General features: G+C 52.7%; 1 protein-coding gene and 1 non-coding gene across 13 annotated transcripts; both read right to left on the bottom strand.

The window, feature by feature from the left end:
* Positions 1 to 1,068: 1,068 nt before the first annotated feature.
* On the bottom strand, positions 1,069 to 1,185 carry LOC129022898 (U5 spliceosomal RNA). Its single transcript, XR_008496592.1, has one exon. It is a non-coding gene; the product is annotated as a U5 spliceosomal RNA (small nuclear RNA).
* Positions 1,186 to 3,128: 1,943 nt separating this feature from the next.
* PTCH2 (patched 2) lies at positions 3,129 to 26,149 on the bottom strand. 12 transcript variants are annotated; one of them, XM_063656674.1, is made up of 22 exons: positions 24,196 to 26,147; positions 22,889 to 23,081; positions 13,364 to 13,553; positions 13,187 to 13,256; positions 12,917 to 13,008; positions 12,059 to 12,254; positions 11,118 to 11,239; positions 10,823 to 10,970; positions 10,611 to 10,742; positions 10,362 to 10,517; positions 10,187 to 10,279; positions 9,711 to 9,857; positions 9,501 to 9,567; positions 8,785 to 8,921; positions 8,609 to 8,696; positions 8,374 to 8,516; positions 8,109 to 8,289; positions 7,695 to 7,975; positions 7,446 to 7,583; positions 4,443 to 4,585; positions 4,275 to 4,374; positions 3,129 to 3,877 (listed from the first exon to the last, which is right to left on the bottom strand). In XM_063656674.1, the coding sequence occupies exons 1-22, from the start codon at positions 24,265 to 24,267 to the stop codon at positions 3,623 to 3,625; spliced, it is 3,144 nt and encodes a 1,047-aa protein (XP_063512744.1). In that variant the 5' UTR covers positions 24,268 to 26,147; the 3' UTR covers positions 3,129 to 3,622. The 12 variants fall into 12 exon arrangements, with proteins under 12 accessions (XP_063512744.1, XP_063512720.1, XP_054346390.1 ...); XM_063656650.1 differs by adding an exon at positions 9,048 to 9,396 and having other exon boundaries at positions 8,609 to 8,921; positions 9,501 to 9,619; positions 24,196 to 26,146; XM_054490415.2 differs by adding an exon at positions 9,048 to 9,396 and having other exon boundaries at positions 8,609 to 8,921; positions 9,501 to 9,619; positions 9,711 to 9,836; positions 24,196 to 26,145.
* Between the last annotated feature and the right edge of the window lie 977 nt (positions 26,150 to 27,126).

The raw sequence follows: 27,126 nt of genomic DNA, 5'->3' as shown, positions 1-27,126 counted from the left end.
AAAAACACAAAAATTAGCCGGGCGTGGTGGTGCGCCTGTAATCCCAGAGGCTGAGGAGGAGAATCGCTTGAACCTGGGAGGTGGAGGTTGCAGTAAGCCGAGATCGCGCCACTGCACTCCAGCCTGGGCAACAAGAGCGAAACTCCCTCTCAAAAAAAAAAAAAAAAAAAAAAAAGGGCCAGGTGTGGGGGGCTCACGCCTGTAATCCCAGCACTTTGGGAGGCTGAGGCAGGCGGATCACGAGGTCAGGAGATCGAGACCATCCTCACCAACACGGTGAAACCCCGTCTCTACTAAAAATACAAAAATTAGTCGGGTGTGGTGGCACGCGCCTGTAGTCCCAGGTACTCGGGAGGCTGAGGCAGGAGAATCGCTTGAACCCGGGAGGCGGAGGTTGTAGTGAGCCGAGATTGAGCCACTGCACTCCAGCCTGGGTGACAGAGTGAGACTCCATCTCAAAAGAAAAAAGCTCCATAGGAGAAAGAACCTTGTATCTTCACCACATAAACTGTTTGGATTCGCAGTCGAGTTGGGGAAAAAAATCAGTCTGGAAGAGCTACACCAAACCGCTAACAGCTACTATCTCTGGGGATAGAACAAGGAGTTTGGTTGGCGCGATATACCGTCCCTGAACCTCTAGCCACACTAAGGCTTAATTAATGACCGGACGACTTGAAAGTGTCTTACACTGTTTAACTCAAATCTGCAACGAAATGCAACAAAAACGCGAGAAATAAACAACAGAAGCCAGTCTTACTGCACACTGCAAAAGCCAATAAACCCCAAATGCAGCTCAAAACAAGGTGTCACGCAAACTTCTGATTTTTTTTTTTGTTTTAGACTGAATCTCTGTCATCCTGGCTAGCGTGCAGTGCTGTGCTCTCGGATCACTGCAACTCCCGCTTTCTAAAGCCAAAGGACTCTACCACCTACCACCCCCGCTTCTCGAATAGGTGAGATAGCAAATTTACACCTTCACACCTGCGTACGTTTTTCAACATTCAATACGAATAAAACACCATGATCCCACTGAATAGTAAATTATCTAACTTTGAACAGTCAAAACCCAGCCTCGTGAAATACGAGACCTCAAAAAATTAAGCAAAGACTCACAACTGTTCCTCTCCACGGAAATCTTTAGTAAAAGGCGAAAGATTTATACGAATTGAAGAGAAACCAGAGTATGTTCTTCATGTCCCCTTCGAACCTCGCAGGGAGAGCTAACACTTAACACACTTATGGTTGTTGGGTGCCTGCGTGGTACGCACTCCCTATATGTAGTTTATGCACACAGATGCGTGTAAGAGGCATCATGCTCTAAAACAGTGCAGAAATGCCCGCACGGAGGGAGTGCAAGCATCGTGAGGTTATCTTTTCGTGGTGCACCATGGGTATGCAAATCACAGGCGGCTCCGGGCTGTTCCGCGCCACCTGGGGACCCATGGGTCACTGATCTCCTTTGCTCTCCTATGCTCCTCTCTGCTGGTCCTCCTGGGACCCGCACCCCGTGGGCGGCGCCGGATGCCGAGTCCTTTGCGAAGCTGGTGTTCGTCCCAGGGGTTAAGGTCCTGTCCCGCCGTCCTTACCCTCAGTAAGCCTCCGGGCTTAGGGAGAGGGACGGGGAAACAGACGGGCACAGACACTCAGGGGCACTGGCACCTCACAGGAGACACGACCCCACCCCTCCTGGAGGAGATGGCATCCGATCCAATTCACCTCGAAGGGTGATATGGGGTCACGTCAAGGGGAGGTGAGAAAGTGTTCTAGGCAGAGGGAATGGCGTATGAGAAATTATGGACCCGAAGACCAATTCAGCCTGTCCAGACAGTGGCGCTCCGTGTGTCTGATGAGGGGGTGCCGGGGTGGGAGGCAGAGGCTAGATCTCCTCGGGCCTGGAAAGACGAAGATGAGGAGGCTTAGTGAGGCTGGCTAACTTGCCCAGGGTTACTCCGCTGGTAAGTGGCACTGAGGGCTGACCCCCTTTGCACTATTCTAGCCTGGTGAGCTCTCTCTGCTCCACCTAGAAGGCCCTCCTTGGTGACCCAAACACTGCTGGACCCAAATCCAGCCTCCCTCCCTTGGGCCTGCTGGTTGCACCCCCTACTCTAGGTTCTCTGCCAACTACCTGCTTCTCTTGAGCTTTTTAGGCATTTTAGTGTGGATTCAATTGCAATAGGTGTTTTTTCTTTGTTGTTGTTTTTGTTTTTGTATCTTTTGGTCAGAACATGATTTCCTGGCCTTTGTCCAGGTGGGGTGGGATGTGAGAAGGCAATTTTCCTGGGGTGGGATCATTCCTGGTGAGTGGGTGGTTGGAGCCCAGGGTCTGTGTGAACTAGACTATGGGTCCTAAGCTATGGCTGGGAAACGGCAGTTGCAAACCTCCCCACACCTCTAGGTGAGGCTCTGTGCTCTATTCCAGGGCTGTGGCTGCTCTTCAAGGCCTGTGCTCAGTGGAGCTGTTCAACTTTCACAGAAAAAACAGCTTAAATTGTGTCCTCACTAACTGCTAGCACCTCAGTTTCTGAGCAGTTCCCGCAACTGATCCACTGGCTGACTGGCCAAAGACGCCTCTCGGCTGTCAGGACAACCACCAACTTGCAGAAGCCTTTGCCTTGGAGGTTGCTCTGCAACCTGGCTCCTTTCCCTCGGTCCACAAACCTCCTGAGAAGCTCCCCAGACCCTGTTGACCTCTCTCTGCTTCAACTGGCCACTTTCCTGATCTGCCTCCACCTCGCCTTCCACCTGCTGCACGGCCTTGCCCCTCCGCCTTGCCGTTTCCCGTGCGGGTGAAGCAGGTAGGTGGAGGTGAGTCTGGAGAGACGGGCGGGGGAATATGGTGGCTCTGAAAGCCACACAGTGGGGTTCTTTCTTTTTCTGCTCCCAGTCTCCAGATTGAACCCAATAGGATTTCACACCAACAAAATTTGTTATTGTTTTGTACAGTAAGCACTTAATCCAGATGATGTTACCAAGTATATGACAAAAATCCAGAATCTGGGGTCTTTTCCACCCAGAACTAGAGAAGCTAATACCTCAGGTCCTGGCACCAGAGAAGCTCCTTCCAATAGCTAATGTTCACTTGCAAACTCCCCACTCTGTCCAAAAAAAAGCACTGAAGTCATCTGAGATTAGTTCACATAGAATATATTTCATTCTTTAAAAAATAAAACTTTCATCATAGCTAACATCTATGTATACTACAAAAATAGACATTTTCATATAAATAATGGATGTGGTAGGAGGTGGGCAGGGATATGGAGAGCCTGCCCAGGAGTCACAAGGCGGCGGGGCCTGGACTGAGGAAGGGTGCTGGGGGGTCCCTCGGGCTTGGTCAGCTGGGCAGGCAGCGGTGTGGGATGGGAAGGGGGACAGGGCTGCACTGCAGCCCCACGTGCCGGCTTTCACTCTCAAGTGACACAGATATAGGCTCACACAGGCCTGGGTGTGCAAATCGGTGGCTGTTCTGTATGGATATCAGGGAGGCCCATGACAGCTGGGTCAGGAGAGGGGGTGCAGCAGCAGCAGGGCCCTCCAGGGGTCCATCCTGCATCTAACACCTGACCCAGTGCTTCCCAGCGACCCCACGCGGCCCACACATGGTCTCTGTGCTTCAGCTGCTCTTTCACCCAGTAGCTGGACCTGGTCCCCTGGAACTGAGGTTGCCAGAACTGGTGGCAGCAGGGGACCAAGGGGGCTCATCAGAGGCTGGATGGACGTAGGCACCAGGCAGGGGGGGTGGGTGGATGGCCACGGTCATGGAGGTAGTCACTCTGGCAAAGCTCTGGGGCAGGGAGGGGGATGCCCCCCACCTAAGCCCGCCTCCCTGTGGAGCTGGTGGACTCAGGACCTCTGGGCTTTCCTTGTACATCTGTATCACCTGTGGGGAGACACCAGCCCCAGTAAGCCCACGGGCCCCTGGGGCTCCCGTCCCCTTCAGCATCTCCCTGGGGATCACCATGACTGTTGGGAAGCTGGGGCCCTTGTTGGTCTCCAGCAGGATATGAGAGCTGGCAGGGGACAGGATGTCGAGGCCTGGGGCAAACCCTGCACCTTGCTCTGGATCCTAAAAGGCTAAGGTGGGTCCCATGAAGAAGCCAGGAGGGCTGAGGGGCAGGAACATGGTGTCTGGGGAAAGGAGGAGGCTGCCACCTTCAGCTGGTGGCACCTGTTGGGGAGGTACCTGTCTGGGCCACAGGGCTCTGTCCCTTCCCTTGCCTCTCCCTACCCCATCCCTTGGGCTGGGAGTAGAGGGATGGTGCCGAGGGTGTGGTCACCTCTGGCGGCGGTCCCAGGATGGACAGCAGCACAGGCAGCAGCACGAGTCCGTGGAGGAGGCCCAGGAGCGTGAGCACTGTCAGCGCCGCAAAGAAGTACCTGGGGGTGGGGGGGAGTCAGCCCAGGCCTGCCCTGAGCCCTGCCTCCCTGTCCTGAGCCCTCCCTACCTTACAATGAAGTCAAAGTGGGAACCAGCAAGCATGAGCAGACCCAGCAATGTGGAGATGGCCCCATCAGTCACGGGGGCAAATGTGTGCTCAAGGGCACGGGCGGCCCGCAGGTTCCGGCTGCCCTGGGTGGTCAGGAAGCCCTAGGAAAACAGAGTGGTCCTGGAGCTGCTCCTCTGCCAGTCATGGCCAGCTCAGCCATGTCCTCAGCTGTATCTGTCTTCAGAGCTCAATGATACCTTGGCCCACCAAAGGCCAGGTGAACTAAGTTCATGGGAACTGTACAGGGAGCATGCGTGAGTCCTTTTAGGTAACACTGTATGGATGGGTTTGGTGAGCTTAGACACAGACACGTAGAAAATAGGGTACAGCCTGGGTGACAGAGTGAGACCCTGTCTCTAAAAACAAACAAGGCCGGGCGCAGTGGCTCACGCCTGTAATCCCAGCACTTTGGGAGGCTGAGGTGGGTGGATCACCTGAGGTTGGGAGTTCGAGACCAGCCTGGGAAACATGGCAAAACCCTGTCTCTATAACAAATACAAAAATTAGCTGGGTGTGGTTGTGTGTGCCTGTAGTCTCAGCTACTTGGGAGGCTGAGGTGGGAGGATCGCTTGGCCAGGGAGGTGGAGGTTGCAGTGAACCGAGATTGCACTGCTACACTCCAGCCTGGGCGACAGAGTGAGACCCTGTTTCAAACAAACAAAAAAACAAAAATAGGTTGGGCAAACTACAGCCTGTCACTTGTTTTGTAAACGAAATTTTGTTGAAACAGCCATACCCATTGGTTAATGTATTGTCTAGACAATTTTGTGCTTTGATGGCAGAGTTGCAGCAGAGACTCTATGGCCTACCAAGCCTGAAATAGTTATTATTTGGTCCTATAAATAGAAGAAGTTTGCCAACCACTAGTCCGTCTAGAAGAGGGACATCAAAGTGATAACAGTTACTTCTCAGAGTAGCGTTTCAGAGGATTTCTAGTTCTTCTTTTGTACCTTTCTGCATGCTGGCTTTGTTTGTTTTCAAGGACTGTATATTGTTCTTATAATCAGAATAATAATAGAGATATTTGGTTGGGAGAAGGGAAGGGAGCTGTTTGTGGAGTCTGGCTAGTCTCTGGGTCCCCCCTTTCCTCTGCCAGAGAATATGCAGCCCTGGGCGAGGCCCTGCTCGGTTCTGACATCTCTGTATCTCTGGTATCTTTGTAGAACCCCTCCATTAAGCCCACATTGCCATCCCGCTACCATCCCATTTTTTTTTTTTTTTTGAGACAGGATCTTACTGTGTTGCCCAGGCTGGAGTGCAGTGGTGTAATCATGGCTCACTGCAGCCTCAAACTCTGAGGTTCAAGTGATCCTCCCGCCTCAACCTCCCAAGTGGCTGGGACTACAGGCACGCACCACCATGCCCAGCTAATTATTTAAAAAAAAATTTTTTTTTGAGACGGAGTCTTGCTCTGTTGCCCAGGTTGGAGTTCAGTGGCGCAATCTTGGCTTACTGCAGCCTCTGCCTTCCAGGTTCAAGCAATTCTCCTGCCTCAGCATCCTGAGTAGCTGGGATTACAGGCACCTGCCACTACACCTGGCTAATTTTTGTATTTTTATTAGAGACGGGGTTTCACCATGTTGCCCAGGCTGGTCTTGAACTCCTGGCTCAAGCAATCCACCAGCTTTAGCCTCCCAAAGTGCCGGGATTACAGGTGTGAGTCACCATGCCTGGCCCATCCCACAATGGTTCACAGTAAAACCATTCAAAACAATCATTGATTCCCATTTTCTCATCTTCCATTCTGTCTTTAACACATTCCAGACAGGATTTTGTCTACTCCTCTCTACTGAAATGGCTGCTTATTTATTTGTCTACTTATTTATTGTCTATCTCTTTCTTTTTTTTTTTTTTTTTGAGATGGAGTTTTGCTCGGTCGCCCAGGCTGGAGTGCAGTGGCGTGGTCTCGGCTCATGGCAACCTCCGCCCTCCTGGGTTCAAGTGATTCTCCTGCCTCAGCCTCCCAAGTAGCTGGGATTACAGGCATGCACCCCCATACCCAGCTAATTTTCGTATTTTTAGTAGAGACGGGGTTTCACCATGTCAGCCAGGCTGGTCTTGAACTCCTGACCTCAAGTGATGTGCCCACCTCGGCTTCCCAAAGTGCTGGGATTACAGGCATGAGCCACCACACCCAGCCCTTATTGTCTATCTCTATCCCTAGAATATAAGTTCCTTGGAGGTAAAAAACTGTACTGCTATTATATCCCGTATTCTTTTTTATTTTTATTTTCCAAATTCTTTTCTTTTTTGAGATTGAATCTTGCTCTTTTGCCCAGGCTGGAGTGCAGTGATGCGATCTTGGCTCACTGTAACCTCCGCCTCCTGGGTTCAAGCGATTTTCCTGCCTCAGCCTCCTGAGTAGCTGGGATTACAGGCACCCGCCACCATGCCCAGCTAATTTTTGTATTTTCAGTAGAGACGGGGTTTTGCAATGTTGGCCAGGCTGGTCTTGAACTCCTGACTTCAGGGGATCAGCCTGCCTTCGCCTCCCAAAATGCCCCAGCATCATCCCAATTACAGGCATGAGCCACTGTGCCCAGCCCAAATTCTTCTTTTTTTTTTTTTTTTGAGACGGAGAGTTTCACTCTTGTTGCCCAGGCTGGAGTGCAATGGCGCGATCTCAGCAGCTCACTGCAACCTCCGCCTGCCAGGTTCAAGCAATTCTGCCTCAGCCTCCAAAGTAGCTGGGATTACTGGCATGTGCTACCATGCCTGGCTAATTTTTTGTATTTTTAGTAAAGACAGGGTTTCACCATGTTGGCCAGGCTGGTTTCGAACTCCTGACCTCAGGTGATCCACCTGCCTCGGCCTCCCAAAGTGCTGGGATTACAGGCATGAGCTACCACGTCCGCCCAGCCCAAATTCTTAAATAGTACCTAGCACATAGTAGGGGCTTGAACAATATGTGTTGAATACTGAATCAGCTGACTGGTCCCTCCTCAGGGTGCCTGTGCTCACCAGAGCCACGTGGACTGTGAACTCAACGCCAATGCCTACAGAGGCCACAAGGATCACCACGGGGATGGCGCTTAGCTTGATGCCCAGGAAACCCATGATACCAAAGAGTTCCGCCGTCATCATTGCTAGGACCAGCACCTGGGGGAGACAGGGCTCACGGAGGGCTCCTGGCAGGAGGGATGACAGGCTGGGCAGGGAAGGGTGTGGGTGCCGCTGGGTCTCTCTGTCCCCACTCCTGCAAGCACTCACTATGAGGCCAGCCGTCCAGGGGTTGAGGAGCAGCAGGGCACAGACGAGGAAAGTGCACACCAGCAGGATGCAGACAGCCAGCAGGAAGCAGCGCCGCAGGCCTAGATACTGCTCCCAGAAGAGGAAGGGGGAGCCGCTGGGGTAGGCGTGCACCCCAGCCTGGCCGGCCTCTGCGCATGCTGCCCGGGCCCCCTCGATAGCCTCCACAAAGTCTGCAGTCTTCTGGAGGCCACGCAGCAGGAAGGGGAACTGGGCAAACTCCAAGGGTTGAGCTGGCGGGACTGCGGAGGGGAGGGGAAGGGAGAAGAGGGAGAGGGACAGGGCGGTGAGCACGGGGCAGAGTGGGCAGGGCCTCAGGCTCAGGGCTTGTGTGGGTGAGGCTGAGGCTCTTGCTGAGCTCCCCCCAAGACTCACTGCGAAGGTTCTCCCCTGTGGTGTCGTATTTGTCGTGCAGCCATTCAGGAGGTGGGGGGTAGAAGTTGGCCTGTGAGGCTGCCAGACCCAGGGGGTCACTGCTCACCCACACGGTCAGCCCCATGTAGAAGAGCTCGGGTGGAATCAGTCCCTCCCTGTCCACCAGCTTCCTTGTGGTCAGCTGCAGAGGCAGAGAGGGCTGAAGGCCTGGGCCCAGGAGGCCTGCAGCCCCTGTGCTACCGGACCCCTCCAGCCCTCTCCCAACCTGGCTGAAATCCAGAGGCTCCTGGGCATCTCCGGTCTGGATGAGCAGCTTGTAGGCCAGGGCCCCATCCTCAGAGCCATTGCGGTACGAGTGGCGGGTGATGCGCCCAGAAGCCCAGTCCTGGTCAAAGGCAGCCTGGATTCCTGGGGGAGACCAGGATAGGGTTCTGTTAGCTGGCGGCCCCAGGGCATTTCTCCCTGCAGCACCCCTCCCTGCCAGTCTCCTCGCCTCTCACCCTGTAACCAGTTGCGGTAGTAGTGCAGCCAGGTGCGGGGTGCCTGGGTGGCCGGTGGGGGCAGCACCGCCTTGAGGGAACTGAAGCGCTGGTGCAGATCAAAGAGGGCGCGTTGGGAGTGGGCGTAGTCAAAGCCACCCTGGGTCACCAGGGCCACCTCGTACAGGGAGAAGTACCTGAGCTGGGCGCTCAGGAAGGCATGCTCCTTGGTGCCCCGAGGCACCACATCCGTCAGGGCCAGGCCGTCTTGCACCAAGGTGGCTCCGTAGAGGCTCAGGCCCAGAAGAGCGCCAAAGAGCACCAGCACGATGGCCTGTGGGAAGTGGCAACTAAGCTGGAGACCCCAGGGCTGCCCCCAGCCCCTCAGGCAGTGGACTAAGCCCTCTGCCCTTCTGGGCCCAGAGATGCTAAGTCTCTGCCCTGCTCTGCCCAGTCTTACCTTGGCATGTGACTGGAGCAGCAAGGGGGCAAACTGATAGCGGGCGAAATGGGCAAGATTCCAGCGGGCACAGGGCAGAGACTTGCAGGCTGCCTTCTGCCTTGTCTCCCCCTCCTGGCCTAGAAGGTCCCGTGTGGACCCTCCAGGGCTGAAGAGCTCAGAGCCCAGTGGGTCAGAAGGTGGGGGCACCAGGTGGGCTTGGGGAGGCAGGATGGTGACTACATGCTGGCTGCTGGCTTCACAGTGGGTAAAGGCTTGAACTGTGGCAGTGAGGTGGGCAACGCCCACTGGTACTGTCCCATCCCCCAGCTCCTGGGGCAGGATCTGAATCACCCGAGCAGAGCAGGGACTGGAAGAGGTAGAGAGTGGATGACAGGTCTGTGCTTTGAAATGCTGGTGAGGGGACAGGCTGGCGTGGGTCACGGGAGGAAGGGGCTGGGGTGCAGGCAGTACCTGGAGAAGCAGCAGAGCACATCAAGGCGCTGGCAGTGGCGCCGCCGTAGGTCCAGGCTGAGGATGGCTGGGAAGACAAGCATCACGGCTACAAAGGTGCAGCCAACCACTATGGCCGCCTGGGGGACGGACAGGAGGGGCATGAAGGCTGGATGAAGCTTGGCCTCAGCCCCACACCCACCCTGAGCCGCCCCGTGTGAGAGGCCTCACCTGTAGGGAGAAGGCTCGCAGCGCAGGGATGGGAACGAGGGCAGCCATGAGGAAGGCGGCCACGTTGTTGATGGATGTGAGTACGACATTGGTGCCCGTGCGCTGCAGACACTCGCCCATGCGCTCCTGCCAGGACACAGTGGGGACCTGCCCTCAGGTCACAAGGGAGGGGCCGTGTCAAGGTGGAGTGAAGGGGAGGCTCAGGAACTTGGGGTGCAGAGGTGGGGCAGTCATAACACAGCGGCTAGCATTTATTGGGTACCATGTACGTGTGATGGGCTGTTCTAAGCATTCAACTTGAGTTACCTCACTGATCCAAACAACAACCCTTAGGAGACAGCACTATTATTTCCCCTGTTTACAGATGGGGACAAGAGGCACTGAGGTTCGTTAGCAGCCCAAGGTCACTTGAACCAAGAGGCTCTTAACTAGTAAGCTGAGCTGCCTCAGATGAGCCCTGGGGGACGAGGCCCCACCTGGAGAGGGGTGCCAGGCAGAGCCTCTGTGAAGGCGTGCGCCAGCAGGAATACGTCATCCACGCCGATTCCCAGAGCCAAGAAGGGCAGCACCTGGAGGGGCAGAGGAGCGGGCAGCTGAGGACCCGTGAAGCCTGGTGACTGGCACTGAGTCTGCCCTGCAGTCCTGGCGTACCTGGGTAGTGGCAGCATTGAAGGTGATGCCGAGCAGGGCACAGAGCCCAAGGCCTGAGGCCACGGCCAGGGCCACCAGCAGTACCCCGGCAAGGCCCACGGCACCCTGGGACTGGGCGCAGTCCCACCGCAGCATGGTCACACAGGCATAGGCCAGCTGTGGGGAGAAAGGGCAGTCTCAGATAGGGGCTCCCAGGGTGGGCACTGGTTGGAGGTGGGGTGGGGGCAAGGTGCCAGGTGCAAGACCCACCATGAGCAGATAGCCTCCCACCACACGGGCAGCACTGACTTCAGAGAACGCGTGCAGGATGTCATCCAGGGTGGTTGAGGTGAAGGCGTGGATCTGCTGGGAAGCGTTCTCAGGCAGGGCCTCCTGGGCCAGCTGGAGAAACAGGGTGGATAGGAAGGGGCAGGAGGAGGGAATGGCCTCAGGGCACCCGCCTTGTCTTTGTCCATACCGACCTGCACAAAGCGCCGCTGCCAGGCTTGTAGCACTGTGCTGGCCTGCTCCTCACTCCAGCCAATGTCATGTGTCTGATAGTCACCCCGGAAATGCTCGTACAGCTGGCGGGGACTCATCAGCAAGAAGGTGCTCTGCAGGGCCTCTGCCCTGGTGGGGGTGCGGGAGAACCAGGGGTCAGAGCTGGCCCAAACACCTGGTGAGGGATGTGAAGGGCCTTTTGCCAGAGCGGCCTGGCATGACAGTATGGGTTCTCATGAACGGAGTCCCCTCACCAACTCCCAGAGGAGACCCTACCTCAGCAGCTGTCCTTGGGGGTCTCTGGCCATGCCTCCCAGCAGCAATTCCTCCTGCCAGTGCATGAATTTGTGGGAGAAGCCATGGCAGCCCCTGCTCAGCTCATGAGCCACATTGGGAGCCTGGAGGGGAACAGGAGGGGTTAATGCTCAAGGCCCTGGCTGCGGATAACTGAGTGTCCCTGGGCTTCCACCTCCAGGAACCAAGCTGCCTTGAAGCTCAGTAGGCCTGGAGTGTAGGTAACTATTCTGAGCCTCTTGACTGCTCTGCAGGAGTGAACAGCTAGTATCCTGCAGACAGGAAGCCCCAAGGGGGAGTAGAGGCCTGGAAGTAGGCTTCTGGGAGGGGCAGGTGTAACTGGTGGATTCTGAAAAAAGTACCACATTTGCAGGGCCATAAAGAAACCTGGAAAACCAGGTATGATATTCATGCTTAGCTGCTATGTTCTCAGTTTCCCTGTATTAGTCTATTTTGATAAAAAGTCCAGCCTTGGCCAGGTGCAGTGGCTCACGCCTGTAATCCCAGCACTTTGGGAGGCTAACAAAAATTAGCCGGGCATGGTGGCGGGCACCTGTAATCCCAGCTACTCAGGAGGCTAAGGCAGGAGAATTGCTTGAGCCGAGGTTGCAGTGAGCCGAGATCGAGCTACTGCACTCCAGCCTGGGCGACAGAGTGAGACTCAAAAAAAAAAAAAAAAAAAAGTCCAGCCTTATCTAGGCTTAGAAAAGGAAAAAGGGATTCATATACCACTTGAGGGCTCCGTAGGATAACTGAATGGGAATGGAACATTGGGGGACTGGCACTGTGGGAGCAGGGTAATAATAATGGCCAGGAAGTGGGGGTCAGGGCACAGAGCAGTCAGCTCCCCCAGAACACAGGAGTATGAGGAAGGGAAAGGGAAGGAAAACAGCCTTTCCCTGGCAGACCTGGTTGGAACCCACCTGCCTGCTGTGATGGTTGGGAGCACTAGGTGGGCAGTGGAGGTCATCAGGGTGCAGACAGGGCCGCCCCACGTAGGCCTGGCCCACTTGTGCCTTGTCTAGCAGCTCCCGGAAGCCCTCAAGGGAGGCAAAGGGACCCAGCTCCTCCAGCAGCTGCTCTGGATCCAGGTTGGTCCACTGGATATCCGGGCGGCCGCTGAGGGAAAAGTCCATAGTTGGTGAGGGTCAGGGATGAAAACCCAGGCTCCAAACTGCTGCTGGGGCCCCATGCTGTACCCCACCCTCCTCTTATCTGCCAATTTGTCCTTCCATATGGAGGGTGTGCAAGCCTCAGCTTCTCAGAACTGCCAGGCTGCATGGGCCCACCAGGGTGCTACAGTGAGGGGTAGAAGAGTACAAGGGGCTGAGACGAATATCAGGGCAGGGTTACCTAATACATAGAAAGGGCCCAGAAAGGCCCCACTGAGTCCCTTACCAAGCTGTGTGCTTGGTTCTAATATACAACCAGCAGGCACATGCCTGTAGCAGGTTTTCTTTCTGGCCTGGGCAACGGCTTAGCAAACACCTAGGTAATTCCCCCCAGCAAAGCCTCTTTCTGGGGATCCTTTTCTCCTTTGCTCAGATCTTACAGATCTTTGTGTTTAGTTTTGTGTAAATAAGTCAGGTCTTCCTTCCTTCAGAGGGAAGGAGAAGGAGGATGTGGAGAGAGCCTTGGGGAAGCCAGTGCTCTCTGTTCCTGGCCTGGGAGGTAATTAGGACCTTGGTAAGGTTTTGATCATCCTCATTCCCCCGACCCCTCCTTTCTGCTGGGAGAGTCCCCAGTGGGAGATGAAGCAGGGCCCCAGGAGTGGCACTCACGGCAGGTAGGCGGAGCCCCCTTGGAGTTTGGCTCCCTCCCAGAAGCAGTCGAGGGGGGTGAGGATCACGCACGGAAACAGCTTCTCAATCATCTGCCAGGAATACCCCGGGCCATGTCAGTCCTGCCCCACAACCTTTGTAGGATGCCCTCTGCAATCTCCTTCCTCAGTTTTAAGGGGGCGGATTGCAGGCTGTGGGGTCGCTCGGTCTCTCTGAGTCCTCCCACACCACAGAAAAGGTTCTGCCTCTACTCCCTCTCAGGACACTTACCCGCTCAATCATTCCATTTTCAATAAGGGGAACTCCTGACTTGTAGCAGATTTTGTTCAAATCCCAGGACCTGCAATAGCCAGGGGCATAGGAGATCAGCAGAAAAAGGGGATTCCCACTCCAGAACCCCCACAGCACGCCTCACCCCCAGCTGCTCAGGGGCTCAGCCAGACTCACTTCCCATAGAGTGATACTTGGACTTTACTGGCAGTGAGGGCTGCCTGGAGGTGGAGGCCAAGTGCTTCAGGCGTGAGGATGTTCTCTCCCTCCTGGCGTGCGGTCTGTATCAGCATCTGAGAGGTGTATGCAGCCTCCTCCCCCAGCTTCTCCTTGGTGTAATGCAGCTCCTGGCTCACCCGGCTGCCCACTGCCGGAGCAAACAGAGAAAGCTGGGGGGAAAGGGCCTAGGTGGGTCAGAACTTGGGAAGGGGGCTTCTAACTCTGAGGCCTCCCCAGACAAGTGGGAGAGGTGTGGCGGAGAGGAGCCCCTGCCTTATCCCTGAGGGCCTGGTCATGGCCCAGGCTGACTCCCCAGGCTTCTGGGTCCTGGGGCTCTGCCAGGGAAGTGGAAAAGCCTCTGTTGTGTGGCTCGCGGATTTCTTGTGTGGTCTAGGGCTTAAGCATGAACCAGGTTGGCTGGGTTTTGGGTGTAAACTTAAAAATGACAATCAGCATGAGCTGGCTGTGGGCTGTGGGGGTTGTAGGGGCATCTTGGTAAGGGAACCCTCGCTCAGTCCCTGTCTGTTCTGATGGGGAGGACAAGGAGGGCCAATACGGGCCAATAGGGAGGCTGCTGCTAGGACGGTTTCCTAAAAGAACAGGTGTAGGGCTAGGGCTGGTTCTTAGTTCAGGTTGCTCTGGGCAGTGATTTATATCCACACACCTTTCTGCAAAGTGTCCTGGGGAGAGGGCAGAGATAGGAGTGTCTGACAGTAATGGGTGATAATAATGGGCCCTGTGTTGTTGGTGTGGGGGAGGGGGTGTGAGTGTGCTGCTCCCGCTCAGGCAGGAAGTGCATGGAATCAGCTCACGAACACTGGCAAGGGTGAAATCAAAGTGGGCCAACGGGAGGGAGGTGTCCAGAACCTTTTCACCGCCCTCACTGTCCAGACCACAGGGATTCCCGGCGCCAGGCCTGCCATAGTGTCCTGGATCTTAGCGCCCCTCCAGTCCTGCGTTATGCTGGCCACAGGCTCCTGCTCTGTAACTGGGACCTGGGGGAGGTGGGGACATTGTGAGGGGATATCACCTAACTATGATGTGGGGGAGAGTGAGGGCCAAATCTACCTCTGGAGGCTTTGTGGATTTGGTCTGATCTCAGACCCTGCGCTGTTTCCACCTGTCTGGGGGTCTCCTCCTGTTAGTCTTTGCTGCCTGCTGGGACCCACACGTACTGCTTCTCTGAGACTCAAGCCCCATCTGAGATCGTCATGTTTCCCAATCTCTTTTCCTTTTTTTTTTTTTTTTTTTTTGAGACAGAGTCTTGCTCTGTTGCCCAGGCTGGAGTGCAGTGGCCTGATCACAGCTCACTACAGCTTTGACTTCCTGGGCTCAGGTGATCCTCCCACCTCAGCCTCCCAAGTGGCTGGGACCACGAGCGCCCGCCACCACGCCTGGCTAATTTTTAAATTTTTTGTAGAGACGAGGTCTCATCACTGTGTTGCCCAAGCTGGTCTTTTTTTTTTTGGCTCACTGCAACGTCTGCCTCCCAGGTTCAAGCGATTCTCCTGCCTCAGCCTTCCAAGTAGCTGGGATTACAAGCACCCACCACCATGCCCAGCTAATTTTTTGCATTTTTAGTACAGACGAGGTTTCATGGCCTCCCAAAGTGCTGGGATTACAGGAGTGAGCCACCGCGCTCGGCCCCAAGCTGGTCTTAAATTCCTGGGCTCAAGCGATCCTCCCACCCCAGCCTCCTAAAGTGCTGGGATTACAGGTGTGAGTCACTGCACCTGGCCCTCCAATCTCTTTTTCAAACCCATGTAATCTTCTCACTCACAAAAGCCCCAAATCCTTGGTAGACCCCAACACATACTTACCCATATGCTCACATGTCCCCTTGCCCCCCAAAAGTCACATTCCTGGCCTTCACCTCATGAAAACAGTCTTCCTGTCCTGCTCCCCACACTGCCAGTTCCTTCCCTGACTCTTTTTTTTTTTGAGACAGAGTTTCGCTCTTATTGCCCAGGCTGGAGTGCAATGGTGCAATCTCGGCTCACTGCAACCTCTGCCTCCCAGGTTCAAGCGATTCTCCTGCCTCAGCCTCCCAAGTAGTTGGGACTACAGGTGCCTGCCACTACGCCTGGCTAATTTTTGTATTATTAGTAGAGATGGGGTTTCACCCTGTTGGCCAGGCTGATCTTGAACTCCTGACCTCAGGTGATCTGCCAGCCTCGGCCTCGCAAAGTGCTGGGATTACAGGCGTGAGCCACTGTGCCTAGCCTCTCCTTCTCTGACTCTTCCCTACTCCCCACTCCTTTGCCAGGCCTGTACTGCAGTGTTTATTTCACCAGGATTAGGCCGAAGGTGGCCGCACGGAGAGGAAGAAGAGGACAGAGACAAGCTCTCCATAGTAAGTGGGTTTGCTGAGAGGAAGGAGGCATGGGAGGAGGAAGGAACTCAGAGACATTTGGCAAGAAAGCAAGAGAAAGAAACACGGATAATTTAAAATGGAGCATCAAAGAGAATAAAGACTCCTCAGGGGAGAAAATGGGGAAGAGAAAAAGATAAACCTTAGTTGACAAAGATAGATATGGACAGGTGAACTGGGATGTATTGTGGTGCAGGAGGGAAGAGACGATAATGCTTAGTCTGTGCCTTGGGCTAATTACTTATTCTCTCTGGGTCTCCAGCTCCTCATCTGTCAAACGGAAACAGTGACTACCTTGGTAGAATTAGAATAAATGCAGGCAAAGCACTTAGGAAACTGCATGGCACACAGTAGGTACAGATGTGGAGTTATTTTTCAATAGTTGCTGGTAGAGAAATGATGTGACAGAAAAATGAGAAGGAACTGAAAGAAAGAAAGACTGCAGGTGACAGGGGAGGAAATAGGACAGAAGAGGGAGAATATCAAGATTGATACATGAAAAAAAAAATTGTCTCTTTTTTTTTGAGACAGAGTCTCGCTTTGTCACCCAGGCTGGAGTGCAGTGCTGCGATCACAGCTCACTGCAGCCTTGACCTCCTGGTTCAAGCAATCCTCTCAAGTAGCTGGAACCACAGGTGTGTGCCGCCATGCCCAGTTAATTTTTGTATTTTTTGTAGAGACAGGGTCTCCCTATGTTGCCCAGGCTGGTCTCGAACTCCTGGGCTCAAGTGATCCTCCCACCTCAGCCTCTGAAAGTGCTGGGATTACAGGCATGAGTCACTGTGCTCGGCCAAAGTTTTATGTCTTTACCAATGGGAAAATACAACTGGTTAACCAATATGGAAAAAGAGTCTACCTTATAAATAATCCTGTAAATGCAAATAAAAACATCAGTAAGTTACTATCTAACAATTTAGCAAACATTTTTAAATTGATGGCACTCGTTGCTGGTTTACAAGAGTACACTCTAACCCACCATGAGAATGTAATATGGTACACTCTTCGGGGGAAAGCAACATTGCAATATATATGCTCCACAATCTTTGGTCCAGAAGTTTCATGTGTAAAGGGCTATGTACTATTGTAGGGACTTAAGATTTCTCTAGGTGAAATGGGAGTCATGGTAGATTTTGGGCAGAGGGGATCTGACGTTTTCATCACCTAACAATGTATTTTTGTGAATACACTATTGTGAGTTGTGAATGATAAGAGGTGCCCACGAGAAGAAGTCAGGAAAGGTGTCCTGGAGCAGGTGTGTGCAGGGAACTGTTAAAGACTCCGTGTTTCGGTACTGCTAAGAGTGAGCCAGGGAGGAGCCAGCGGCAATGCTGGAGAAGCAATCAAGTCCAATTATGGAGGGCCTAGAGTGTGTGCTATGGAGTTTATATTTGATTTTACAGAATCTGGTGGAAATCGGTGGAAGGGCACTAAGAAGGGGATTGACTTGGCCAGACGGAGATTGGCCACAGGGTGGTGCTGTGGAGGCAGATTTGAAGGTGAGGCTGTCAGCATCTTCCTCCTTTTCTAACAGACCCTGATTTCGGTGGCCATCATTGGAAAGGCCTAATGATTAGGGACAGTTGGGCTCCTCCCCAGCATCAGAAGGTGAAACTTGATTAGTTTAAGAGGCCAATCAGTAATTCCATTGCCTTTGCCAAGTGAAGGATTTCGGCATAGGATGCTACATAGTTCTTGCCAAAGAGAGCAAATGAGAAGTTGGCTGGGAGGCTACTAATAAATTTTTCCTCACTTTCAAAAAGAGATGCAAAGCCAGGCATGGTGGCTCATGCCTGTAATCCCAGCACTTCAGGAGGCCAAGGCAGGAGGATCGCTTGAGACCAGGAGTTCAAGACCAGCCTGGGGGCCGGTCAGGAGGTTGAGACTAGCTTGGCCAACGTGGTGAAACCCTGTCTTTACTAAAAATACAAAAACTAGCCAGGCATGGTGCGCACCTGTAATCCCAGCTACTGAGGAGGCTGAGGCAGAAGAATCGCTTGAACCCAGGAGGCGGAGGTTGCAGTGAGCTGAGATCAATCCACTGCACTCCAGCCTGGGCTACAGAGCAAGACTCTGTCTCGGGGGATGGAACAGAAAAAGAAAAAAAGAAAAAAGACCAGCCTGGGCAACATAGTGGGACTGCGTCTCTACAAAAAACAAACAAACAAACAAAAAAATTTGCTGTGCATGGTGGCATGTGCCTGTAGTCCCAGATACTATAGAGAAAGAGGCAGGAGGACTGTGTGAGCCTAGGAGTTCGAGGCTGCAGTGAGCTGTGATTGTATCACTGCACTCCAGCCTGGGTGAAAGAGTGAGACCCTGTCTCCATAAAACAAAACAAAACAAAAACAAAAAGACATGCAAGACAAGAATGATTTCTTTTTCCTGACACTGCAGCAGCCACTTTGAGATAAGGCTGAGGACAAAAGTCCAACATGTTGAAGATGGCAGAGGAGAAAGATAGAAAGAAACTGGGTCCTTGCTAATGTCCTTGGGCTGCTGAATTAACTGAATTAACCAGGCTTCCTGTTACAGAGAATAATAAATCAATCTTCTTTCTTCCTTCTTCCCTTCTTCCTTTCCTTTTTTTCTCTTTCATGTGGCTAAAAGCATTCTATTATTTTATTTAATTTATTTATTTATATATTTTTTTGAGACAGAATCTTGCTGTTACCCAGGCTGGAGTGCAATGGCACGATCTCAGCTCACTGCAATCTCCGCCTCCCGGGTTCAAGTGATTCTCCTGCCTCAGCTTCCCGAGTAGCTGGGATTAAAGGAACATGCCATCACGCGTGGCCAAATTTTGTATTTTTAGTAGAGACAAGGTTTTGCCATGTTGGCCAGGCTGGTCTCGGACTCCTGACCTCAGGTGATCCACCCCACCCTGGACTCCCAAAATGCTGGGATTACAAGCATGAGCCACCACGCCTGGCCTAAAAGCATTCTAAATGATACAATCAGGAGTGTATTGCCAGAGATAGAACAAGGCCTCAAGTAGAGCAATGACCACAAGGTAGAAAGGATGGGTTTGTGCCGGGCGCGGTGGCTCAAGCCTGTAATCCCAGCACTTTGGGAGGCCGAGGCAGGTGGATCACGAGGTCAGGAGATTGAGACCATCCTGGTTAACATGGTGGAACCCCATCTGTACTAAAAAAAAATACAAAAAAATTAGCAGGGCATGGTGGCGGGTGCCTGTAGTCCCAGCTACTCAGGAGGCTGAGGCAGAAGAATGGCGTGAACCCGGGAGGCGGAGCTTGCAGTGAGCCAAGATCGCACCACTGCACTCCAGCCTGGGTGACAGAGCTAGACTCCGTCTCAAAAAAAAAAAAAAAAAAAAAAAGAAGGATGGGTATGAGAGAGGTTAAGAGGTTAAGAAGCAAGGATTTAATAGTTTAGTAAACAATTGGGTGAACAAGAACTGAGGCTGACTCCTAATGTTTTAGCTTTAGGTATTTAAGTGGATGGTGATTCTACCAACTGATATAAGGCCATCCTCTGTCTTCTACATGGAATGGCAGCTCTTGTTGTGCAGGCTGGAGTACAAAGGTGCGACCGCGGCTCACTGCAACCTCTGCCTCCCAGGTTCAAGCGATTCTCCTGCCACAGCCTCCCGAGTAGCTGGGATTACAGGCATGCACCACCACGCCTGGCTAATTTTGTATTTGGAGTAGAGACAGTGTTTCACCATGTTGGTCAGGCTGGTCTCAAACTCTTGACCTCAGGTGATCCACCTGCTTCGGCCTCCCAAAGTGCTAGGATTACAGGTGTGAGCCCCTGTGCCAGGCTTTTGTAATTTTCATTTTAGAGAACAGTCTACCTCTGAACGCTTGACTTTACAGTTGGCCAGCAAAGACAGACAAGTCACATTCCAAGTCTCACCATGGCAAAGTTAAAGAGGACCCTGAACTCTGGTCTGGAACACTGTGATAGCCAATGTTCAGTTTCTTCCTCGGCTTACTCTTTCTCTTTCTTCTTCTTTTCTTTCTTTTCTTTTTTTTTTTTTTTTTTGAGTCTCGCTCTGTCACCAGGCTGGAGTGCAGTGGCACGATCTTGGCCAACTGCAACCTCCACCTCCTGGGTTCAAGTGATTCTCCTGCCTCGGCCTCTGGAGTAGCTGGGACTACAGGCGCGAACCACCGCACCTGGCTAATTTTTGTATTTTTAGTAGAGATGGAGTTTCGCCAAGTTAGCCAGGCTGGTGTTGAACTCCTAACCTCAGGAGATCCACCTACTTCGGCCTCCTGAAGTGCTGGGATTACAGACGTGAGCCACCGCCCCCTGCCTTCTTACACTTTTTCTTTGAGACTGGGTCTCATAGTGAGACTCCATCTCTATGAAAAAAAAGATCGGCCTGGCGCGGTGGCTCAGGCCTGTAATCCCAGCACTTTGGGAGGCCGAGGCGGGCAGATCACAAGGTCAGGAGATCGAGGCCAGCATGGCTAACATGGTGACACCCTGTTTCTACTAAAAATACAAAAAAATTAGCCGGGCATGGTGGCGCATGCCTATAGTGTCAGCTACTCTGGAGGCTGAGGCAGGAGAATCGCTTGAACCCGGGAGGTGGAGGTTGCAGTGAGCCGAGATTGCGTCACTGCACTACAGCCTGGGCAACAGAGCAAGACTTACTCTCAAAAAAAAAAAAAAGAAAGAAAAAAAGATTTTTACCTCACCCCCAGCCAATATAGGACAAGAGTGATATTCTGAAATAAAGGAAAAAAGCCTAGGAATTGGCTACCATCCTCTTATAAAACCCTCCGCCAAACAACATCAAAAAACTGCTGGGGTCTAGCCTATCCTATGCTGCAGTATAAGAGAGAGGATGAGGAAACATGGAGGCTCAAGCAGTGTTTAGATGGGGAAAATGTGGGGAATGGAGAGGGAGGAAGGGAAGGGAGACTGCCTCTGTTGTGGCAGGAAATCCAAGAGTCATCTGGGACCACCCAGGCAGCAGTGGTGTGGGTGGGGGTATGTGTATGTGCGTGTATGCACATCTTTGTCCTGGGGCTGGGGGAGGCAGGCAGAGCGAAACATCTGCTCTGGACCCCAGGGCTGGCCTAGAGTGTATATGGATGTGAGGGTCTGGCTGGGGGTAGGTAGGGTGGGGACGGCGTGTGGGAGCCCAACAGGCAGGCAAGCTCTGAGAAACATCTGCTCTGGATCCTAGGACTTGCCAGTATTTGAAATAACTCGAGGGTGTGAGACTCCAACCTGGGCTCTGCCTTTGGGTATGGGCCAGGGCTGAGGGAGTCTACAAAATGCAAATTTCCCAGGGAAAAACAGACTGGAGTTTGACTCCTATCAAAGGGCTGCCATATGAAACCAGCCCTCAGGAAAGAAGAGAGTCATGCTGAATTTTTTTTTTTTTTTTTTTTTTTTTTTTGAGATGGAGTCTCCCTCTGTTGCCCAGGCTGGAGTGCAGTAGCACGATCTTGGCTCACTGCAACCTCCGCCTCCCAGGTTCAAGCGATTCTCCTGCCTCAGCTTCCCAAGTAGCTGGGACTACAGGCGCCTGCCACCACGCCTGGCAAATTTTTGTATTTTTAGTAGAGATGGGGTTTTACTATGTCGGCCAGGTTGGTCTTGAACTCTTGACCTTGTGATCCGCCCGCCTCGGCCTCCCAAAGTGCTGGGATTACAGGTGTTAGCCACCGCTCCTGGCCTGCTGAAATTATTAATAAGAAATCATTCTGGCCAGGCATAGTGGCTCACACCTGTAATCCCAGCACTTTGGGAGGCTGAGGTGAGCAGATTACTTGAGGCCAGGAGTTCGAGACCAGCCTGGCCAACATGGTGAAACCTGGTCTCTACTAATAATACAAAAATTAGCTGGGCATGGTGTCGCCCACCTGTAATCCCAGCTACCTGGGAGGCTGAGGCAGGAGAATCGCTTGAACCTGGGAGGCGGAGGTTGCAGTGAGCCGAGATCAAGCCACTAAACTCCAGCTTGGGTGTGACAGAGTGAGACTCTGTCTCAAAAAAAAAAAAAAAAACCCAAAAACCCAAAAATTATCAGGGCATGGTGGCTCACGCCTGTAGTCCCAGCTACTTAGGAGGCTGAGGCACAAGAATCACTTGAACCTGGGAGGTGGAGGTTGCATTGAGCTGAGATCACGCCACTGCACTCCAGCCTGGGTGACAGCGAGATTCTGTCTCCCAAACAAAACAAAACAAAAATTAGCTGGGTGTGGTGGCACACACCTGTAATCCCGGCTACTTGGGAGGCTGAGGTGGGAGGACCTGAGCTCTGGAGGTCTAGGCTGTCTCTACTAAAAGTACAAAAATTAGCCGGGTGTGGTGGTGGGCATCTGTAATCTCAGCTACCTGGGAGGCTGAGGCATGAGAATCACTTGAACCCGGGAAGCGGAGGTTGTAGTGATCCAGGATTGCGCCACTGCACTCCAGCCTGGGCGACAGAGCAAAAGACTCCGTCTCAAAAAAAAAAAACAAAACTCCCCCCACCCCCCAAAAAAAACCCCAAGAAAATCCTTCTTCTTTTATGCTTCCTTAAGAAAGTGAGGATTTGATTCCATCTGACCCTGGCTATTGCCTCGAAGTGTGGATTCTGTATTGCTTTTCCATTAAACGGGCCTGGGTGCCTGAGTCCTCTCCCTGGAGGCTTGGCCAGATTATTTACTCAGTTTCCCCAGCCTTCTAGTTCTAACTTTTCTGATTTCTCCTGGTCAGAAGTGATTTCTCCCTGCCCTATCTTATACAACATAATCACAGGATGCTCTGTATTGTATTTTAGTTATTCCAGCACATATTTTACTTTCCTTGCTACTGAAAGATGAATCTTGTTTTAGCTGCCTTTGCAAAACCCTGATGCATTGTCAAAAACACACATAGAAAGTTAACAATAAATGCTAAATAAACACATACAAAATCACAGACAAATATTCTATACATCCAATTCACAGGGTCTAACATCTGCAAATGTCCATTTATGGTTGTGGGAGGGAACGGTGTTCCTAGATGCCCAGGTGTAGGACTCTGGCCAGCAGGTGCCCCTCCAGCTCCAGGGCCAGGCCTATTAGAGCTCAGTAGCCAGCTCCTCACCCCGTTCTTGTCTTGGGCTCACCATACCTGAGCAGCTATGGCCAGTGTCCACAACTTACCTTCTACCCAGAGCTGTTCCAAGTTTGTCTCAATAATGGCCATGCGGAGACCTAATGCCAGGGCCCCAAAGGCCAACAGTCCCAGAAAGAGCACTTTGCCACAGTGTCTCTGGATCCCACATCCGAGAGAGAAGAGCAGGCCCTGGAAGTAAGCACGAAGCCAGAGTGGAGCCTTCAGGCTCCCAGCTAGGATCTGGGATGGAAAGAGAAGGGTCAGCCAGGCATCACTGCAACAATGCACGAAATCCTTCCCTTCTCACCTTGTATATCTGCTGCCCAGCCCTAGTTTCTTGATTTCTGGATGTGGGACAGGGAGCACCAACACAGACACAGGCCCAAACTTGGAAGATATAACACCCACCACCCCCAGCACACACCTGAGGAAGGCATAGGCCTATTTTCCTTTCTTTTCGTTTTCTCTCTCTCTCTTTTTTTTTTTTTTTTTTTTTTTGAGATGGAGTCTCGCTCAGTCGCCCAGGCTGGAGTGCAGTGGCGAGATCTCTGCTCACTGCAAGCTCCGCCTCCCGGGTTCACGCCATTCTCCTGGCTCAGCCTCCCAAGTAGCTGGGATTATAAGCGCCCGCCACCACGCCCGGATAATTTTTTGTACTTTTAGTAGAGACGGGGTTTCACCGTGTTAGCCAGGATGGTCTCGATCTCCTGACCTCGTGATCCGCCTGTCTCGGCCTCCCAAAGTGCTGGGATTACAGGCGTGAGCCACTGCGCCCGGCTTTTTTTTTTTTTTTTAGACGCAGTCTCGCTCTGTTGCCCTGGCTGGAGTGCAGTGGTGTGATCTCGGCTGACTGCAACCTCCGCCTCCCAGGTTCAAGAGATTCTCCTGCCTCAGCCTCCCGAGTAGTTGGGACTACAGGCGCCCGCCACCACGCCCTGCTAATTTTTTATTTTTAGTAGAAACAGAGTTTCACCATGTTGGCCTGGCTGGTCTCGAACTCCTGACCTCAGGTAATCTGCCCGCCTCAGCCTCCCAGTGTTGGGATTACAGGCGTGAGCCACCGCGCCCGGCCGGCATAGGCCCATTTTCTGAGAGCAGGATACATGTGTACACACACCTGTCGTCGGGTGGACACAGAGGTGAACCCACAGACATTCATTCTCACTGGCCAGACGATGAGGAGACACAGGCACAGACACACCGACACACACGCACAAATTGCTTGCCGTGCTAGCTCTCACTTGCCTTCAGACATCTAATGACACTCGGCACTTCAAGACTTCACAAACCTTGCAGAGGCCCGAGGGACAGACCTGGCTCTGCTCTTCCTTCTTCCAGCTCCCCCTCTACTCACCTGGGGTGCTGCGGTTCGAGGTGGGGGTGTGTAACTCGGGGGCAGCTCTCTGAGGGGCGGCGATCGAGTCATGCTGGCGGGGATGGGGGGCGCGGGCGCCCCCAACCCGCGTTATCTGGGCGCTCCCATAGGCTAGCCCGGTCTCCCGGTACCGCTGGGCCCCGCGTGGGGATTCAGTGGGGCCGCCAAGGCGCGGGCGTAGGAGAGACTGTGGGGTGCGGGTGTTAAGGCGGCTGGGAGGGAGGAGTGCAGGGAGCTGCGGGTCCGGGGCGCGGGGCCGGGGTTCACCCGCTCCGTGGGCCGTGGGCCGCGGGCCGCGGCGGCTGGAGAAGGAATGGGTCCCGCGCGCAGGCGGAATTGCTGGCCCGAGACGCACAGCGGGGCTCGAGGTGGCGACTGCAGTGCCCGGGAGGGGGCTGGAGCTCCAGAAAAGGGAGCTGGCCGGGGCGACGCCCTCCCATTGGCTGAGGGGCCGGCAAATTACCCTAGCTGCGCGGCCCGGCCCGCTGCTAGGTAACGGCGCCGCAGGGGGCGGGGCAAGAGACCACCCAGGCTGGGCCACCCCGCGTCTCCCTCCAGCCCGCGGGGCCCCAGGGAGGAGGAGGGAGGGGGATCCCGGAGAGGCGCAGGGCCGGCCAAGTGTAAGTCCAGAGGCTGACGCTGAGAAAGGGCGTTTGCGGGCTCTGTTAGGGATACACTTTTTTTTTTTTTTTTTAAGACAGGGTCTCACTCTGTCACCCAGGCTGGAGTGCAGTGGCTCCATCTCGGTTTGCAGCCTCCGCCTTCCAGTCTCAAGCCATCCTCCTACCTCAGCCTCCCGAGTAGCTGGGACCACACGCATGCACCACCACGCCCGGCTTTTTGTATTTTTGGTGGAGAACGGGTTTCGCCGTGTTGTCCAGGCTGGTTTCAGACTCCTGAACTCAGGATATCCGCCCGTCTCAGCCTCCGGAAGTATTGGGATGACAAGCGTGAGCCACCGCGCCCGGCCTAGGGCCACACTTTCTTTTTCTTTTCTTTCCTTTTTTTTTTCAGGCTTAATTCACTTTATTTTTCTTGTATAAAAACCCTATGTTGTAGCCACAGCTGGAGCCTGGATCCTCTGCGCACAGACTGTCTGGTGTGGGTCTTGACGAGGTGGTCAGTGAATTCCTGATAGGGAGACTTGGTGAATACAGTCTCCTTTCCAGAGGTCGGGTGTCAGGTAGCGGTAGGTCTTAGAGATGGCATCAAAGTGGGTAGGGCCACACTTTCTTTCCGACCCAATTAAAGCCCAAGATTTCTTCTGTTTACTCTTCCCGGCCTCCATTCTTGCCCTCTTCAGTCCACTCTCTCCCCTGAGACCAGAGTCATTTCTCTAACATGCAAATCTGATAGCTCCAAAGCACAGGGCCCACTTGGAGCACAGGGCCCTGTGTGATCTAGCTAAAGCCTTCTCTCCCATAGTTCCCTCACATCAGTGTTCCCTCGTTCCTGCCTTTGTACATGTTTTGGTCCTTTTGTCTTGGCAGATAATCTTCAAAAACTGAACTTGAATCACCCCCCAACCCAACTTCTTAAATTTTTTTTGAGGCAGGATCTCCTCCCACCTCAACCTCCCAAATGACTGGGACTACAGGTGTGCACCACACCCGGCTAATTTTTGTAATTTTGTATAGACAGGGTTTCGCCATGTTGCCCAGGTTGGTCTCGAACTCCTGGGCTCAGGTCATCTGCCCACCTGGGCCTTCCAAACTGCTGGAATTATAGGCGTGAGCCACTGTACCCAGCCTACCCCCTCTTTGAAACCTTCCTTGATTCATGTCTCTCTCCTGGCAGATAATTGCTTCTTTGTGCTCTGCATAACAACTCCATTTATATATGTATAATTGCATTTATGACACAATAACTTATGTACTTGAAAGTCTGCCTTCTTCACCAGACAATAAATAGGTGCTTAATAATTGTTGAGTGAGTCACTAAGAGTTGCAGAATTCAGGGTGTAAAGGATTGGAAATAGGGAAGAATAGAGGCAATAGTCCCTCTATTAAACTTTCAACTATCCTATCTGAGTGTGCTGTTTCTATTGGGTTCCTGATTGATAAACCTCAAGTGGCAGAGTAGGGTAAAATCAATATTCCAATATGTAAAGTTTGGGAAAGAGAAAATGAATCTACAATAAGCTAATTTTTCTAATACAACTACTATTATCTCTGGCCAATTTCTTGGTCAGTTCTTCCAGACTTAAAAAAAATCATTACATCATAAGTATTTCATGTTACTACATAGTTTTTGTAATCAATCATTTGGAGAATATCCTTAGGACAGATTCCCAGAAGTGGGTTGTTTGGGTCAAAGAGTGTGAACATTTTTATGGCTTTTGATACACACTGCTCAACTGATTTTTTGAAAGCTTGTGCAAATTAACATCATCTCTAGAACCTCAGTCCTGGGGAAGAGGAACATTTAGGTTGAGGGGGTGAACACCTAACAGGTTTGCCATTTCCATTTGTCCATTCACCCAGAAAAATGCCTATGGAGGAACTAATATATGTATGATGCTGTTGGCCAAATAGTAACTGCACATGAAAAGCAGCCTACCTGAATAGTACTTTCTTCTCCCTGTTATAGAGTGTGTCCTGCTGAGGATAAAGTGGCATGGTAGCTCATGCTTGTAATCCCAGCCCTTTGGGAGGCTGAGGCGGGAGGATTGCTTGAGGCCAGGAGTTCAAGCCCTGGCAACATAGTGAGACCGCATCTCTACAAAAAATAAAAAATTAGCTGGGTGTGGTGGCGCACACCTGTAGTCCCAGCTACTTGGGAGGCTGAGGCAGGAGAGTTGATAGAGGCTGCAGCGAGCTGTGATTGTGCCATTGCACTCCAGCCTGGGCGACAAAGTGAGACCCTGCCTCAAAAAACAATAATAATGATAACATAAAAAATTTAAGGTTA

This window comes from Pongo pygmaeus, chromosome 1 (genome assembly GCF_028885625.2).
Source record: "Pongo pygmaeus isolate AG05252 chromosome 1, NHGRI_mPonPyg2-v2.0_pri, whole genome shotgun sequence".
Classification (NCBI taxonomy): domain Eukaryota; kingdom Metazoa; phylum Chordata; class Mammalia; order Primates; family Hominidae; genus Pongo; species Pongo pygmaeus.
The sequence above is the reverse complement of the archived record's forward strand: the minus strand, read 5'-3'. Positions and strand labels throughout refer to the sequence as shown.